Source organism: Microtus pennsylvanicus, chromosome 8 (genome assembly GCF_037038515.1).
Source record: "Microtus pennsylvanicus isolate mMicPen1 chromosome 8, mMicPen1.hap1, whole genome shotgun sequence".
In the NCBI taxonomy this organism is placed as follows: domain Eukaryota; kingdom Metazoa; phylum Chordata; class Mammalia; order Rodentia; family Cricetidae; genus Microtus; species Microtus pennsylvanicus.
The window spans coordinates 28,847,896-28,865,583 of NC_134586.1; the positions used below are offsets into that span (position 1 = coordinate 28,847,896).

Here is a 17,688-nt window from a genome sequence, read left to right on the forward strand (position 1 = left end):
CTACCCAAGGCCGCCCGCACTGCTGGCGTGGAGTCAGCGTGCGCAGCTCCTCTCTGCCGGAGTCCTGCAGCTGGGTCCCTCCACCTGAGTGAGGAGGATTTACCCGAGGAACTCGGCAAAAACCGGCAGCTGCGCCTGCGCACACTCTCAGCCAATCGAGAGCTTACTTCCGGCTTTCTCCCGAATAGCGTCCGTTTGCCGGTCTCTCTTTTCTGTTTCTCGGTTTCCCCCGGCGGGTGCTCGCGAAGGACAACTTCCGCTTCCGGTATCGTGCTTGCCGGCCCGGTCAGTTGCGGCCGAGAGATTGGGCGATTCCGCGAGCACCGCAGGCGCCGTCAGTCAGTCCTCTTCCCGGTGAGGTCGGTCCTTAAGCTTCCGACGGGCTGCTCCCAATCCACGCGCCTGGGCTAGAAGGCAAGTTTCCCAACCGCCGGGGAGTACGGGGGTGCCAACCCCGAGGAGATGGGGCTGGAGGGGTCCCTCCAACAGGTGACCTAGGTCTTAGCCGGCTCTGACGGTCTCACTTTTCCGAGCAAAAAGAAGAGAGTACAGGTAGGGAAAAAATGTGCTTCCTGCGGTCGCTGCGAGACCGGTCGGACCAGCACTGTTGTAAACTTTCATGTTCGTTTTCTCTTAACTCAGAAAACCACTTCGTTATGAACTTCATTGTGAACTGAACGTGAAAGGCTGGCCTGAGCTGTCCGGTACAGTCGGCACTTGCCTCATATGGCTGTTCCGATTTAAAATTAGTTAAAATTGAAGATAAGTTTTCAATTTCTCAAGATACGCTTGAAACTCTCGGTAACCACGTGTAGTTGATTGCTACTGGGTAGAGAACCGCATAGCGTATATTTCTGTCATCACAAAAACGAACACTGCCGATGGTTTTAAGATAGGTAAAACAATAAAAGGGATAATATTGGTGCTGGCAACTCTTCTACCTTATGGCATAAGAAAGAAATGAATTTGAAGAAGGTGGCTAAGCAATTTCTACCTCTGTTCGGAGAACAAATATATCATTACTTCATAAACAAATGAAATTTACTGCCACCCTCCATGTTGCCCTGATGATAGTATTTTCCCCCCATCATATAGGTTAAGACTTATAGTTGATAAGTGGCCGCCATGGAGGCCAAGGAACACAAGAAACACAGAAAGAAACACAGTGGGCCTAAAGCTGAGAAGAAAAAGAAACGGTACCTGCAGGACCTACAGCTTGGCGATGAAGAGGATGCCCGGAAGAGAAACCCTAAAGCTTTTTCCGTTCAGTCTGCTGTGCGGATGGCTCGGTCCTTTCACAGGTGTGTTTACCTGGGGTTGGTGGTTCTTCCCGTTTCATGAAGTACTAGGAGCCTCTCCCAGATGATATTTGGCTTTGCGAATCTATCTCAGATCTGAAGGACATAGGCATACCATAGTACTTTCCTAATGTTTTAGAACTCCAACCATAGAAGCATTTTGCCTCCAATATCTGCCCTTTGCTTTTTTTTTAAATCCAGGAGAAAAGAATTTATTTTAGTTCACAGAAAAATTTTGTAAACTTTAACTATCTCCATGACAGTATGTGTGGTGCCTCCCCCCATCTTTCATTTAATGTAAAGTAGAAAATGGCTGTATTTCGGGAGACATTCTGTATATCCAGCAGTTTCCTTTATGTTACTGAATTAAATTCTTTTGTTTGTTTTGTTTTTTCCTGACTTTCTTGGAACTCACTCTGTAGACCAGTCTGGCCTCAAACTCACAGAGATCCTCCTGCCTCTGCCGCTGCCTCTGAGTGCTGGGATTAAAGATTAAAGGCGTGCACCACTGCTGCCCAGCCTGAATTCAGTTCTTTCAAGAGCAGAGGTTAGGAGTTATTCTCATCGCTTTTCTGTGGATGAGAAAACAGGTCCAGGGCAAAAATTAAATAGCCAGTTGCCTGATGGAACTTTTGCTTTGTCTCCTGTACCTCTATTTGTATAATACACTGTCTCCATCTGTGCCTTTTATTCTCTTACAGTAAAATCAGTCTTCTTTATGATGTGTTTGATTATTAACTTTATTTTTTAGTCATCTGTTTTATCTTTACTGAAGAATAGTTTCGCACTGGGGGGCTTAGAAATTAAACATTTAAATTCAAGTTAATTGTTTCTGTATATTATCTGTTCTTTATAAAATCTAACTTAGCATGTTAAGGTCTTTTGTGGAAGTACCTTTTTTTTTTTTAATAGGACTCAGGATTTAAAGACAAAAAAGCATCACATTCCAGTGGTTGATCGAACTCCACTAGAACCCCCACCGATAGTGGTAGTGGTGATGGGGCCCCCAAAAGTTGGGAAGAGCACTTTGATACGGTGCCTCATTCGGAATTTCACCAGACAGAAGTTGACTGAGATCAGAGGCCCTGTGACAATTGTGTCAGGTAGGGTGTGCTGCTTCGGAGCTGGGGGGACAAGTATTGTTGCCTGAGGGATAACATATCTGAGTTCCATTGTTTGCTCAAGCGGAAAGTATATACCAATGCTATTACGTCATATTACCACATATTTGCCTGTAACTTCTTAGACATGACAATGTTGATGTGTTCCACCTTAGTCTGACTGGTTGACTTTGCCAAGTGTGCTTAGACTGGTCCCGTCGTTGTGAGCACATTCATTTCACAATAAGTTAGCTCCCATCTACCATACACATTTGCTTTTCTTCTCAGAGCTACTCTTAGGAGAATTTGTGCTTTTTGTTTGTTTCTGTTTTTGAAGCAGAGTCTCTGTGTGTAGCTCTGGCTCCCTTGGAACTTGCTAGGTAGACCATGCTGACCTTGAACTCACAGAGATGCCTAATGCGAGTACTGGGATTAGGATTTGTGTGCTTAAGTGAAGGAGAATGAAGTCAGTTCCCAAAGTGCTTTTGTGGCAGTAGTGGTAGAATAGAGCATTTCTTTAGCTCTGGAAGAGAATATCCTTAATCATTGCATTTTAACTGGGAAAGTTCCACAAACATTTTGGTTTATTAAGCTTGGGGATATTTCTATTCATAGTAGTAGTACAGGAACATATGACTATCCTCTGAACACCCTGTTGTGTTAGGTTTGATGGTATTTTTTTTTTTGATTAAAAAAACACAACAAAAAGTGTGTTTAACTGACAACAGAGAAAACTGGTAAAGAAAGGCAGGTAAACTTGGTCAAGTAAGAATTGGAACCAAGGAGCTCCACAATCGTCTGGCATCTGTTCAGTGTTGTATCTATGGTTAGAAATATACATGATAGGAACTCCAGGGATTTCTGGATTCTTCACTTGACGTCCTGATCAACTGTAGCCACAGTGTAACACTTGTGCTGAGTGACTCTGTGTACCAAGCAGTCATCAGCATAGGTTCCTTTGTGTGTGCATGGAAGTCAGTCAAATCGTGGATCCTTGGCGATTCTCAGTGCCACTCGGTACTTCTGGCCCGTTTTCTCAATTTCAGCCATCACACAATCAGTTATACAAGGGATACACTTGGCGTACAGACAGTCCATCATGGACTGTACTAAGTCGAGTTTGGCTTTGATGGAAAAGTTGATGAAGTTGGTATCAACAAGGATGTGGTGCAGTGGACCCAGCTGTGTATTATACTGGAAGAATAAGCAGGAGAGATGTTGGGGGACGTCTCTTTCCTTCAGCGCACTGGGATCTTTCTTCTCTTTCTTTTTAGGCTTTAATCTATCCTTTTCTTTAAGTCTCTCATCTCTGAGACTAAGCATTTGCTTCATAGTCAGCATATTCTCTTGTTTTCTTTTGCTTCCCCATGTTCATGCCAGTTTGATGGTATTTTTAGCCATATTGAGAGCATAGAAAAATTTGATGGAGATAAGAGAGTGGCCTGTGGTTCAGCAGGATCATGGTAGTTATAAACCCCATCTAGGATTGTACCTTTTTTTAAAATCTGGGTGCAGTTGTATATTTTTAGAAGTGAAGAGAGATCAACACAAGCAAAACAGGATGGAATTGGTACTAGTTTGATATTTTTGGCCATAAAAATGAACTGTCACGTTCCTATAGAGGTGTATGGTGTTTTACTGGGTTCATTAAAAGCATGGTCATTATAGAGCTAATGACAGCGCATTTTCAAGATTTTTAAAAAGTAAAATTTTCTTTGTACTTACAGGTAAAAAGCGCAGACTTACCATTATTGAATGTGGGTGTGACATCAATGTAATGATTGATCTAGCCAAAGTGGCAGATCTGGTAAGTTGGTCAGGTGGCCTGGGATCCTGATGGAGAGTGTGGCAGTGAGATGGGTTGTCTGTCTCATTTGCAGGGAAATACTTGTGATTGTTAAGGAAAGATGAGCAGAGTGATTGAAATTATGATATTGTTACTGTCATAAAGATGAAATCTGTGTAATGCATTGTAAAACCATAGGTTTGAAAAAATAATGGACAAGATTAATATATGAATACACAGAGACACACATGGCAAGATTATATTAATGCATACACACAGACACACTTGCTCTCACAACGACTGCCTTTTCTGGAACTCTCCCTAGGCACTGTACTAATAGCTTTCTGTAAATTTAGCTCACATAACCATCTGTGCTCATTCAGGTATTATGTGTACTTTACATATGATGAAATTGAGGCTTCCATCAGCTAAGTAATTTGTCTTGGAATGAGCCCTTTCTCCCTCTCTCTATTGCCTTTTTTTTTTTTTTGAGTCAAGATTTCTCTGTATAAACTCAGAGATCCCCCTGCCTCTGCCTCTAGAGTGCTGGGATTAAAGGTGTGCTCTGCCATGCTTGGCTGATGTCTTTTTTTTTTTTTTTTAAATATTTATTTATTCATTATGGATACAATAGTCTGTTTGTGTGTATGTCTGCAGGCCAGAAGAGGGCACCAGAGCTCATTACAGATGGTTGTGAGCCACATGTGGTTGCTGGGAATTGAACTCAGGACCTCTGGAAGAGCAGGCAATGCTCTCAACCACTGAGCCATCTCTCCAGCCCTTGGCTGATGTCTTTATATTCATTTAGTTAGTGATTTATTTGACCCACTGTGTTTAATTATGACTGCTTGTGTGACTTTGGTTATTTATTGGAACGGCAGCAGTTCATCACCGCTGCCCTCCCAATATCCATTGCTGCATGTAGTCTGAGAGGGGTGGAACTCCATGCAGGAGTCCAGGTAATCCCAGACAGTGAGTTCTTGAGTGCATTCTTCCCCATCGTCTGACTGTTGCCTTCTTTTCATCCTGCCCTTTGCAGTATTGTGAGCCGTGCTGAGGGGAATACAGTGATACCAGTGTCCTGTTTAGGGCCAGGCACTCTACAGTCATTATTCTTAGCACTTTGACCAGCAGTGAATCTATGTTAACTGCCACCCATTGCAAAAAGAATCCCCGGAAAAGGTCTCGAGTTCAACTAATCTGATTTGTATTGTTTTTGATTTCTGATACAGGATCTCATTATGAGCCCTGTGTGCTGGCCTAGAACTCATTGTGTAAACCAGTCTAGCCTCAGACTCAGAAATCTGCCTGTCTCTGTCTTCCAGATTAAAGGTGTGCATCACTGTAACTGGCTAAACATAACCATTGAGAAGACAGTCGGACACTGTCCTTTTAGAAAACACCAGTAGTAGACTCCTTTAGAGCCTATGACCTCCCCAGCCACTGGCTCTTGACCAGGTTTACAATGCTAGGCATGAGTTCTGTGGAATAGGCCTCAAATTCAGTCAAAAAGCAGTTGATTACCACCATAATGGTCATTTGAGTGGTGAACATAACTTGCCTGGCAGGTCTTCTTTGTCGTAGCTAATGGAAAGTGGTGGTGGGCATTTTTTTATTTTTTCTTTTCTCTTTTTTTGCTGTCTCAGCATGACAGGATAACAGATACACTGAATTTTGTGACTTATGTGTGTGTGTATTTAATTTAACTAGATGTCAAAGAGCTACAGATTTTTGTCCTTTAGACCAGAAAGACTCCAAAAATATGTTATCAGTCCTGATCAAATTTTTTTTTAAGATTCATTTATTTATTATTATATGTATATAAGGGGTTTGATTGCATGTGAGTCTGTGTACTGTGTACATGCCTGGTGCCTGTGGAGGTCAGAACAGGGTATCTGGTCCTTTGGAACTTAAGTTATAGATGGTTGTGAGAGTGGTGGGAATTGAACCTGGGGCCTCTGCAAGAACAAGTGCTCTGACTGTTGAACCATCTCTTTCTCTAGTCCCACCAAACTATATTGATATTAAAGATAGGTATTTTTAATTTTGGATTTATTAATAAAGTGTTACCCTTAATACAACTTAGTATAAGCTTGCTAAGCCTTATGTTTTTAAAATGACTGAAATACTAATATTTTGTAGTTTGAGAACATTATAACGGAGATACCTTTTGTGGCATTTTGTTGACTATTTAAACAACCAAGTGTGTGGCTTGATTTGACACATGGGCCATAACTTGCTGACTCTTGGTCTGGGTGGAGTATTTTCATGACTTGTGTGAGAAATTGTGTTCTGTTTTTAGGTGCTAATGCTTATAGACGCCAGCTTTGGGTTTGAAATGGAGACATTTGAGTTTCTAAACATCTGTCAAGTACATGGCTTCCCTAAAATTATGGGAGTTCTCACCCATCTAGACTCCTTCAAGCATAACAAGCAACTCAAGAAGACAAAGAAGCGGTTAAAGCATAGGTTCTGGACAGAAGTCTACCCGGTAGGAAGAAGAGATGTTGAGTCATGTCACCTGTAATCCTTTAAAGTAGCCAGAATGAAGAGCTCTTCCTTAAATCCCCGGGGTTTTCCTGGATGCATGTATATCTAGTCCTTGGCCTGTTTCCTCCACGTGGTCTTTCTCTGGGTCTCTTGGTCTATCTCACTTGCTTCTGTACACATGCATGAGACGATGGACATTCTACTGGTCATGGCTTGATGCAGTTCTTCAGACGTTTCTGCTCGTCCAGGGCTGCTGTTCTCCTTCTCGTACCTGCTGTGGCTCATTGTTTACAGAGTCCTTTCTCTGCCCAGGAACTTCAGTGCCTTCTTCCCAGGTGCTGGTGTTTAACTGAGAGAAGTTTGCTTTGGTGAGACCCTCACATGACAAGTCCCGACAAAAGCAACCAGGTGTTTAATTGGCATTCATTTTACATTTTTTTTTTCTTTTTGATGTTTAGGGTGCCAAGCTGTTCTACCTTTCTGGAATGGTACATGGAGAGTATCAGAACCAAGAAATTCACAACCTGGGCCGATTTATTACAGTTATGAAGTTTAGGCCTCTCACATGGCAAACATCTCATCCGTACATCCTGGCAGACAGGTAAACTATGAGTTTCTTTTCCTCCTGGTGATGTATTTCTTTTTAGCTTCTTTAAGGTTTGAGAGAGATCAGTGATAGAGCCTGTCATATGCAGTCACTGGAGATGCTGTGCTTTCTAGGGTGAACAATTATAGCTAAGGGCAGGGGAGAGAGCTCAGTGCATAGAGGACTTGCACAAAACCTCTGTCTGATTCCCAGTATTTTTTTCTTTTTCTTCTTGTCTTTTTTGTTTGTTTGTTTTTTGAGACAGGGTTTCTCTCTTTAGAGCTGGCTGTTCTGGGAATTTGCTCTGTAGACCAGGCTGGCCATGAACTCAGAGATCTACTTAGATCTGTCTTGGAGTGCTGGGACTAAAGGCCTGTGCCACCACTGCCTGACTTGCTCTTCCTTCCTTCCTTCCTTCCTTCCTTCCTTCCTTCCTTCCTTCCTTCCTTCCTTCCTTCCTTCCTTCTTTCCTTCCTTCCTAAACAAACCAGGCGGTGGTGGCACATGCCTTTAATCCCAGGAGGCAGAGGCAAGTGGATCTCTTGAATTCTGAGTTTGAGGCCAGTTTGGTCTGCAGAGCGAGTTCAGGACAACCAGAGATACACACAGAGAGACCCTGTCTCAAAAAGACAAAAACAACAAAAATAACATCAACAAAACCAAACAAATTGAATAACTGAAGAATGGAGAAATTTTGAGGCATCAGTGATGATGTCCATGTGCTGTTTTGTTTTCTCGGTCTATAATACACCCCGTTTTTATTTTTTTTATTTTTTTTGGTTCTTCAAAACCAAGTTTCTCTGTGTAGTAACAGTCCTAGCTATCCTTGAACTCACAAAGATCTGCCTGCCCTGCCTCCCAAGTGCTGGGATTAAAGGCATGGCCACCACCACCCGACTATAATACCCTTCCTTAGAGGAATCCAAGATAAACCAGAAAACCTCAGCCAGCAGGGTAACCTTAGTTCTTACATAAAGGGTTACTCTATACATGTTCTGTGCTCTTCCCTGTCCCAATAAGGGTCTCATTTCCCTTCAAGTGACTTGTGGAGTATGTTATCATATGAGCCAGTTGGAGGCAGTCATGGTTTTACTCCTTGTCCTCTGGAACACAGTGAACCAATTCTTCCTTGTTTCTGTATTTGTAGTCTTCTAAATGATGTGCTTAAGGAGCAAGTCTTTTTCTTGTGGTGCTTGACACTGAGTTCCAAGCCTCATGTACTGGGCAGCATTGAACCATTGAGCTGTACTCCCGGCCCATGAACACAGTGGTCAGCATGTGGCGAGAAGTAGAAGTTCTTACGCTCCTTCCTGTCATGAGATTGTGTTTTATTCTAGGATGGAAGATTTGACAAACCCTGAGGACATCCGCACAAACATCAAGTGTGACCGAAAGGTGTCTCTTTATGGTTATTTACGAGGAGCCTACCTGAAAAATAATAGCCAGATTCACATGCCAGGTATTCTCTTTTGTATTTGTTGAACTTTTGGGATGGTTTCGTTCCTCTGGAACATTGAAAAATTATCAAACAAGGCAGAAACATGATCTGGAGGTTTTAGAAATAACCCTGTTGTGAATCATCTCCAGAGTGTTGAGTGGATGCAGATATTGCTGGTTAGCAGGGGCTGCTGCCTATGGTGCGTTTCCATGTGCAGTACAAGCCTTCAGATGCCAGCAGTTGACAATTGTTTGTGAGTGCTTGGCTTCCTGGGTTCTGTCTTCCAGGCGTAGGAGATTTTGCCGTCAGCGATGTCAGTTTTCTCCCAGACCCCTGTGCTCTTCCGGAACAGCAAAAGAAGCGCTGTTTGAATGAGAAGGAGAAGCTGGTCTATGCGCCGCTCTCTGGAGTTGGGGGTGTGCTGTATGACAAGGATGCTGTCTATGTCGACCTCGGTGGGAGCCATGGCTTTCAGGCAATGGTAAGAAGGAGCCTCTTCTGAATTATTGTTTACAAATTTTTGTCAAATACTGTGTTCATCTTCTAGTTATTAAACCTTTTTTCTTTTAATCTAAGCTATGATAAAAAGAATTGATTATAAAAGATGTTTTTCATTGTAACAAACAGAAAATAAAAAATACTTTCATACTCTTCAGATTTAAAGTTCCCGTGGTTACCACAACTGCCATGTTCTTTTTCGTTCTAGAAAACTATAGTGTTTTCTAGGTCTAGAATACTCTTATTTTGGTTTTTCTTTCTCTTTCTTTCTTTCTTTCTTTCTTTCTTTCTTTCTTTCTTTCTTTCTTTCGTGTGTGTGAGAGAGAGAGAGAGAGAGACTCAGCGACTCAGCCCTGGCTGACGTGTGGACGTGTGTAATTGGTGGTATTTTTATTTTTTCTAATTTACAACTTCTAAAATCAAGATTAATTAAGTCACATTTCCCTTCCGTTTTCTCCAGTCTCTTCTATGACCCACCCCTCAAGTTGATGGCCTATTTTTCTTTGATAATTATTGTTACTTATAAGTATATTCATGTGTGTAAATATAAATATATAGCTATGACTGAGTCCATTTGATGGTGTTTGTGTGTATTTAACCAGAGATGATCACTTTGTGTTGGATAATTAATCAGGAACTTGTCCCTGGGGAAGACTGATTCTCTCTCCTTCAGCAGTTCTAGTGATCTATGGGTAGGATCTTGTGACGTTCCCCATCACATTAGCATGATTATCAGTGATGTCATTGCTCAGGTCTTGTTTAGGCAGCCACACAGTTGAGGTAGCGGGTGTAGCTCCCTCGCCCTTTCTAGGAAACATAATCTTAACCATAGAACTCTGTTTCTCCGCCTCTTACAGTCTTTCTGTCCCCTCTCTGATGTTCTCTGAACCTTAGGTCAGGTGTTGGGTTGTAGATGCAGCCATTGAGACTGGGCTCCCGCCATCTGTTGATCTCTGCATCATGACCAGTGTGGTTCCTATAATGGTCTCATTTGCTGTAAAGAGAAGCTCCTTCTTATCTGTGGCTATATGAATACATTTAGAATGTAGTTGGGAATTGTGCTGGGTTAAAAGAGATAGTAAGTCCTCTAAGATCCATGACTTCACTAGCCCCTAGTTCGTTAGCTTTCCAATACTAAGCATGGTTTCCTTGCTGTTGAGCAGGCCATTATCATCCAGATATGAGTGCCAGTATTACATCCTTAGGGACAGATTGTCATTGTGTGGTTCGTAGGCATCACAGCCGGGTAGGACTATTCATTGTTTCCCTTCCTTCGTGGCTTGCTTAATATTTTCTGGTACTGTGATGGTTGGACCTCAGGAAGGAGCTTTTAGGTTGGATCCAGCTTCAGTCCTCTAGGTTCTGTGTCCTGAGTCTGCATTGTCTTCAGCAATAGGAACTTACCTTCAACCTCTGAGAGGCAACCAAGGGCAACGATAGCCTGGATTGTTTTGAGAGTCACTTGGACTCCCCTGACCAGCAACTCACATGGAGGTTTTTTGTTTTTCATGCTGAGTACTGGGGTTTTTGTTAGTCTACGGTTCTTGTGAAGAACATTGTCAGTCTAAGTGCCTCTTACTCTGTGTGTGTGTGTTATATATAATTTTATGTAAATATAAAATATATATTTCTTGAGGTTTTATTAAACATACTGTGCTGTTTGTCCTCCCTCTTTTTCCTGTTGAACTTTCTCTTCCCTTGGTTAGAGCTGGGTATGTGTGTGAGTGTAAGACATTTGAGGTACTTTTGTTCTTTTGAAAAATTTCTTTGACAGTTTTATATATGTGTATATGATGTTTTGGTCATTGTCACCCTCACACTCCTGCTAGATATCTTTTCAGTATGTCCTCTGACAGTCCCAGTGTGTGTGTGCGTGTGTCCGTGTCCGTGTCCGTGTGTGTGTGTGTGTGTGATGGACCATGGCAATTCTCACACTAGTTTCGGCACGTGTGTGTGATGGACTGTGGCAGTTCTCACACTTGCTTCCTCCCTTGTCCCTCTCCTTTCCTGCTGAAGCTCTTCTCAGCGTGTCATTTTTTTATAGTGACCCACTGAAATTAATCAGGGTGTTTACATGAGAATAGGTTTGGAGTTATTTACTGGTTGTGGACTACAGAAGTTAGGAGCACTATCTGCTCTTCCAGAGGACCTGGGACCTTTGCAGCACCTGCATGGTGGCCTACAACTGGCTTAATCCAGTTCCAGGGAAAGTATTGCCCTCTTCTGACCGCTGCAGTCATAAAGGCATGCACAGATGAGAGTGTGCAGACAAAACACCCTTGCACACTACATGTTAAACAGCAATAGCAAAGATTCCCCATTCAGCAGCCATTAACAGTCAGTTGCTCCTCAGGGAGGGATGGTGCCTCATGAGCCCCTCCCTAGCCCAAGTGCGAACTTTGGTAGTTCTGCCTTGTGCAGTTCAGCACAGCTGCTGTGGCCATGCTGTGTGCAGAGGAGTGTTACACAGCACTATTCCTGTCCCCGTATTCCAAGGTCTTCCCTGAGCCTTGGGAGTCATGCGGACTTGAGGTTTTTGTTAGTTCTTGTCTGTAGTGCTGAGACCTGGAGCCTTCCTAGCTAGGGCCGTGGTTCCCGGACTGATGGACTGCATGAACTGAGAGTTTGCAGTGTTGGGGGTCAAGTCTAAGCTTTGTTGCAAGAATTTTCTTCTCTTTCTTGAGACAGAAAGGTTTTTAGAACTATAAGAATTTTTAAAAAGATTTATTTGTAGCACAAATAATAAAACCCAGAGATAGGTATTAGGATTCAACCTGAAGATCAAAAATCAAAGCAGCCAACAACTAGAGAGACCTTAACTCTACCAAGGCTCAGACAAACAAGGGGCGGTCCAGCAGTACTCTCCACCAACCTCAGACTCCACATTCCACTGAGTTCCTGTTTCCCCTTTATATTCATTTCTCTGCCTAGCCATATCACTCCTGTCTTCTCCCTAGTACTGGAATTAAAGGCGTGGGATCCGAAGTGCTGGGATCACTTTTGTGTGAGCTTTATTTTTCTTAGACAGATTCATTCTTGTGTACCCCAGAGGGAACTCACAGAGCTCTCTCTGCCTCTGTTTCTCGTGTCCTGGCATTAAAGGTCTGTATGGCTGACTAATATGGCTGCTTTGCCCTCTGATCCTCAGGCAAGCTTTATTTGTTAAAACACAAATAATATACCATTGTATTTATTATTTGTGTGTCTGTGTGTCTGTGTACATACATGCATGCGTGTGTTCAGGTGGCCACAGAGTATTGGTGCTGGCGTTACAGGCAGCTGTGGGCCTCCTGGTGTGTGTGCTGTGCTGGGAACTGAACTCTCAGGTCTTTTGCATGAGCAGTATGCTGTCGGGACTGCAGAGCTGTCTCTAGCCCAAGTTTAGGGTAATTTTGAGGAATGATGAAACCAGCATGTTTCCAGAGTGCTGTGCTTTCCTCACTTGCACCTTTTCCCTGGCTGTGGCAGGAGGAAGCAGGCCCTACGCATGAACTGGTCCAGAGTCTCATCTCCACCCATGCCAGTATCGATGCCAAGATGGCTTCAAGCAGAGTGACACTTTTTTCTGATTCCAAACCTCTGGGGTCAGAAGATATAGATAATGAAGGGTAAGTCTACCATTTTTCTAAGTTTTCTGTTTAATTTTTTTTTTAAACATTTGTGTGTGCATCTCTGTTTACTGTGTCGGTGCCAGGAATCAAACTCAGAAAGTCAGGCTTGGCAGCAAGTGCCTTTCTTTATCCAATGAACCATGTTATTAGATCTTTCCTAATTTTTAATTTTAAAAAGTTAAAGTAGAAATTACATTACCATTCCACCATCAGTCTTTATTTTGATGGAATTTGACCCCAGGTTTTTTGGTTTACTTTGGTTTTGCTTCTTGTTAGTTTTTCATTTATGTAGCATTACATATTTTCTCATGTAAAATATAAGACTTGTTTTCAACAGAAATATTCAGAATATTACTCAAATATTACACAGACTTTACTATTGATTGCATTTATTTTTCTAGGAGCCCACTTGGCTATCTTTTAGTGACAAATTCCCGAGCACTGTGTAGCTGCTTATTTAGGCCCCATTTGAAGGCATATGCCTTCTCTCTGCAGGGCTTTCATACACTGTTGTCACCATGGTAGATAGCCACTAACGTGGCTCATTTTTCAGCCTGGATTGGGAGCTTATGTGCCATTGTACTTAGTGGGTGCTTGCTGAACATTGATTTTTGTTCTACTCATGGCTTATAATCATTCTGAAAATGGTAGACTATGTATAGTATTATTTATTATACTGTGCATTATTGCTTAGCATGGTAACTTGAAAATTAAAGAGTTAATTTAACAGTCATTATTCCCAGGGCTTGAGAGATTGCTCAGTGATTAACATCATATCCTGCTTCTGCAGAGGACTTGGGTTTAGTGCCCAGCATCCACATCTGTTGCCTCGCAAATGCCTCTGACCTCCTCTAACTGGCTTGGCCACCTACGTGCTCATGGTACACATAAACGCTGTAGGCACACACATACATACACTTAATTAATACCTTTATAATTTAAGCATTTTCTTTATATCGTCATTGTTTTGTTATTTGTGTTTCTGACTTAGGAACTGTCTTATGGTATACTGTAGTCTTTTATAATTGATGGTGTCACAGTTTTAAATGTAGCACATTGAATAGCTTTGTTTAATTTTAATTTTATCTCATAACTTTACCATGTCAATAATACTGTACCAATTAATGGAACCCACGTCTTCTCTGAGATCAGTGAATGCTCTGAACTCCTGAGGCGTCTCCTCAGCCTGTGTCATCATGCTCTACAAACTCAGTGCCCAGAGCTGTGTTCAGAACTCTGGCCAGTAGGCATTCTTTAACCAAGCGCTTCCCCTTCCTGATGCTTTCTGTATCACTGCTGACTCTGGACTTTGTTCCCATCCCATTACTGCCATTTTCCTCTGATGCTTGCATGGTCCCAGATGTGACCCTCAGTGTTGAGTTTCCCGTGTCTTCTAGGCTTATCCCCATTAACTGTGAGCATAGGCATAGTACTCTCTGATACAACAGGGTGACCCAGGCTTGCACTGTCCTTTGGACCTGGAGTCAGTTTTTGAAGATGTACTAAATACTCATTTCCCTTTCAAATAGTCTTCCTGAAATAGGCGTGGTTCTGTTTGTTCTGTTAGTGCTTTGCAAGCGTGCCCTTAGGCAGCTAGGTAAGTTTTCTTGTTAGTGGTTTGTCACCATTTTGGGACAGTGACGGTGCTGTTCCTTCAGTAATGTAGGAGTGCACACAGGCTCCCGCACAGTCTGGGTCAGAGCTCTACCAACAAACTCTTCCCCAGTCCATTTTTCTCTAAACATCTCTTTGGGGACAGGGTTTCACTGAGTTACTAAGTTGCCCACGTAGTCTTACCTTACTATGATAGCTCAGGCAGACTAGAACCTTGAACCCTCCTGCCTCAGCCTCTCATTCCTCTCCACAGTCGGTTGACATTTCTAGAATAACTAACTGTTGTACAGTTTGAATTAGCTTTTATTTATTTGAAATACAGGCTGTGGATGCCAAAAGAGGAAAAGCAACTGGACGTAAAGACTGGTCGCGTACGTCGGAAAGCCATTTTTGAGGACACGGAAGATGAGTCTGGAGATGAAGAGAGTGAGGATGATGAAGAAATGTGTGAAGGTGACCGAATGGAAAATGGCTCTAGCGACGACGACGAAGGGGAAGAGGACGGGGCTGAAACCACCAACTGTAAATACATGTCTGCTAGGGGAAGCAAAAGGCCAAAACTCGAGGAGCAGGAAGAAGACAGCGATGCGGACTTGCCAGCGTTTGCTGATAGCGATGACGATCTCGAGAGGAGCTCTGGGGAAGAGGAGGCAGCAGAGGAAGCGGACGAAAGCAGTGAAGATGAAGACTCTTCTGCAGGAGAGAGAGACGATGGGGATTCCAAATCTGTTGGAGGAAACAGTGGGGCAAGACTGTCAGCATCTCATCAGTGGAGGCACCGTCTGGATGGAGAGAAGCCTTCCCTAGTGACAAAAGCAGCCCTCACCACTTCTGACTCTGGCCACTGTACAGCCGAAGAGGCTTGTCCATCTGAAGACGACTCTGAAGCCTCCGAGCTGAGTTCAGAGGAGGAAGACTCAGGATGCAGAGGCATTGTCGGGGGAAAGCCTGCAAGCCGTCATGGGGACAGGGGGCAGAAACTCGAGTCAGAGAGCCTGGTTGATGAGGCCAGTGACATTGAAAACTTACTCGGAGAGGAAGAGGATCACAAGGAAGAGAACAGCAGCTCTGTAGAAACGTCAGGTAAATGCTCCACAGAGCGCCCGCATCCTTACCATTGTTACCTGTAGGATGCTTACATTTTCAGTCTGCTCTTTGGGTTGTTAACCACCTGAATATGTCATGAATGAGTGACCCCTGGTCAGTAAGCAGGTATAACTGGGTGTTGGTCTTTCAGGTGCCCTCAAGTGGAAGGAAGACCTTTCCAGGAAGGCAGCAGAGGCCTTTCTGAGGCAGCAACAAGCAGCTCCAAATCTTCGAAAGCTGGTTTATGGGACAGGTAAGAACTCTGCCCAGAGCTCATAATGTTTTAAGTCTTCGATTATTTTCTGAAAAGGAAATGAGGTCATTGATACAAAGATTGGGATTATACTTTTGACATCTGTTATTTCTGGCTATTATATATTTACCAGCCATTTTAAAAACAGATTTTAAATTGTGTGTGTGTGTGCGCGTGCACACATTTATGGTATGGGAGAGTACTGGTGTGTGTGTGTGTGTTTGTGCACATTTATGGTATGGGAGAGTACCGGTGTGTGTGTGTGTGTGTGTGTGTGTGTGTGTGTGCGCGCGTGCACACATTTATGGTATGGGAGAGTACCGGTGTGTGTGTGTGTGTGTGTGTGTGTGTTTGTGCACATTTATGGTATGGGAGAGTACCGGTGTGTGTGTGTGTGTGTGTGTGTGTGTGTGTGTGCGCGCGTGCACACATTTATGGTATGGGAGAGTACCGGTGTGTGTGTGTGTGTGTGTGTGTGTGTTTGTGCACATTTATGGTATGGGAGAGTACCGGTGCCAAGGATATGAGTGAAGGTTAGAGGACAATGTATGGAGTTGGTTCTCTCTTTCTACCCTTTTATGGGTTTCCAGGATCTAGCTCAGGTCACCAGACTTGCATGCCGAGCATCCTCCCCTACCGAGCCTTTTGCTGGCTTTGGCAGATGTTTATAATCATGTCACAAGGACCGTAAATTGGTCTTATGCTGTTCAATTGGCATGAAAGTTTTAATGAGAATATTGTCCATTATCTCATCTTATAAAGTCCTTCGTGGGATTTATTTTGTTAAATTTAATGTTAGGAACATATTTCTGCCTATGAAAGCTGAAACACCCCCTCACCCCCTCCCCCCCCCCCCCCGTAAGAATGAGAACTCTGTATTTTCTTTGCTTGTATTCACTAATTTTTATAGTTTATTAAACTTGTTTATCAGTTCTCTTTGGGAAAAAGTACAGAAATAAGTTGATCCTGTGATAAGAAAATTGGAGAGGGATCTGAACTGATTTTCATGTAGATTTTGTCTGCAGACATTTAGTGACAGTAAGTTCTAAGGGAGCTCTGCATAAAAGATCTGTAAGATGTCTTCTTTTAAATGTCTTCCCTTCCCCAACCTCCAGTATTTCACTCCCCAGTTTTCTTGCTGCTGCTTTGCAAGAGGATAAGTCTTCCAGACACTTTAAGGGGAAGTTCTTTGGCCTTTTGACTTTTTGTGGGTGAGTGGGCCAGGACACAACATGTCTGTAATGAGCAGGGACTATAGTTCCTTGAATTCTAAGATATTAACTAGTTCAGGGCAATGAGTCCTAGGATTGAAGTTTTTATTTTCACCTTTCCTTTATGGTGATCTCTTTAGTGACAGAGGATAATGAAGACGACGATGGAGACACCGTAGAGGAGCTTGGAGGGCTGTTCCGTGTCAGCCAGCCGGACCGAGGGTGTAAGCACAAGGCTGACTCTCTGGACTGCTCTCGGTTCCTTGTGGAGGCGCCTCACGACTGGGATTTAGAGGAGGTAAGGCTGAGTCAGTGTTGCACATCTGGCCCTGGCTTCTTGTTCTCTAACTGACTGTTTCCCCACATCCGTGTTTCTGTCACACAAGCAGGAGCAGGTTCTGAATTTAGTTGACTCCGTCCTTGTGTTGTGAACAGGAAAGGAAATGTTCCGCTACTGGTGTGAAAGCATTGCTGCCTTTTGGGGTTTCCCCCCTCCTCTTGTTTTAACTTTCATCCTTTATCCATTTCTTTCAAGTTTCAAACTTAAACAGAGTACAGATTTTTAAAGTGTTCCCTTAAAATATTCTGAACTTGTTTGTTATCTGTTGTCATGTTTCGATGCTTATCTCTAATTTCATTAGTTTGGGTCTCCTTTTTCTTTCCTTTGGTTAGTTGGTTCAAGACTCTGTTGTCCTTGCTTTTCTTGGTGAACCAGCC

General features: G+C 43.0%; 1 protein-coding gene and 1 pseudogene across 1 annotated transcript in view; one reads left to right on the plus strand and one right to left on the minus strand.

Annotated features, from left to right (window-relative positions):
- The first annotated feature begins 248 nt into the window (after positions 1 to 248).
- Bms1 (BMS1 ribosome biogenesis factor) overlaps positions 249 to 17,688 on the plus strand; it is a 35,673-nt gene continuing 18,233 nt past the window's right edge. The window contains exons 1-12 of the mRNA XM_075983018.1: positions 249 to 414; positions 1,096 to 1,301; positions 2,211 to 2,401; positions 4,126 to 4,205; positions 6,487 to 6,675; positions 7,133 to 7,275; positions 8,598 to 8,719; positions 8,986 to 9,179; positions 12,665 to 12,804; positions 14,744 to 15,504; positions 15,659 to 15,760; positions 17,112 to 17,269. Of these exons, the coding sequence (XP_075839133.1) occupies positions 1,126 to 1,301; positions 2,211 to 2,401; positions 4,126 to 4,205; positions 6,487 to 6,675; positions 7,133 to 7,275; positions 8,598 to 8,719; positions 8,986 to 9,179; positions 12,665 to 12,804; positions 14,744 to 15,504; positions 15,659 to 15,760; positions 17,112 to 17,269 (2,256 nt within the window). The 5' untranslated portion in view covers positions 249 to 414; positions 1,096 to 1,125. The remainder of the gene's footprint in view (positions 415 to 1,095; positions 1,302 to 2,210; positions 2,402 to 4,125; positions 4,206 to 6,486; positions 6,676 to 7,132; positions 7,276 to 8,597; positions 8,720 to 8,985; positions 9,180 to 12,664; positions 12,805 to 14,743; positions 15,505 to 15,658; positions 15,761 to 17,111; positions 17,270 to 17,688) is intronic.
- Positions 3,087 to 3,767, minus strand: LOC142855709 (rRNA-processing protein FCF1 homolog pseudogene; annotated as a pseudogene).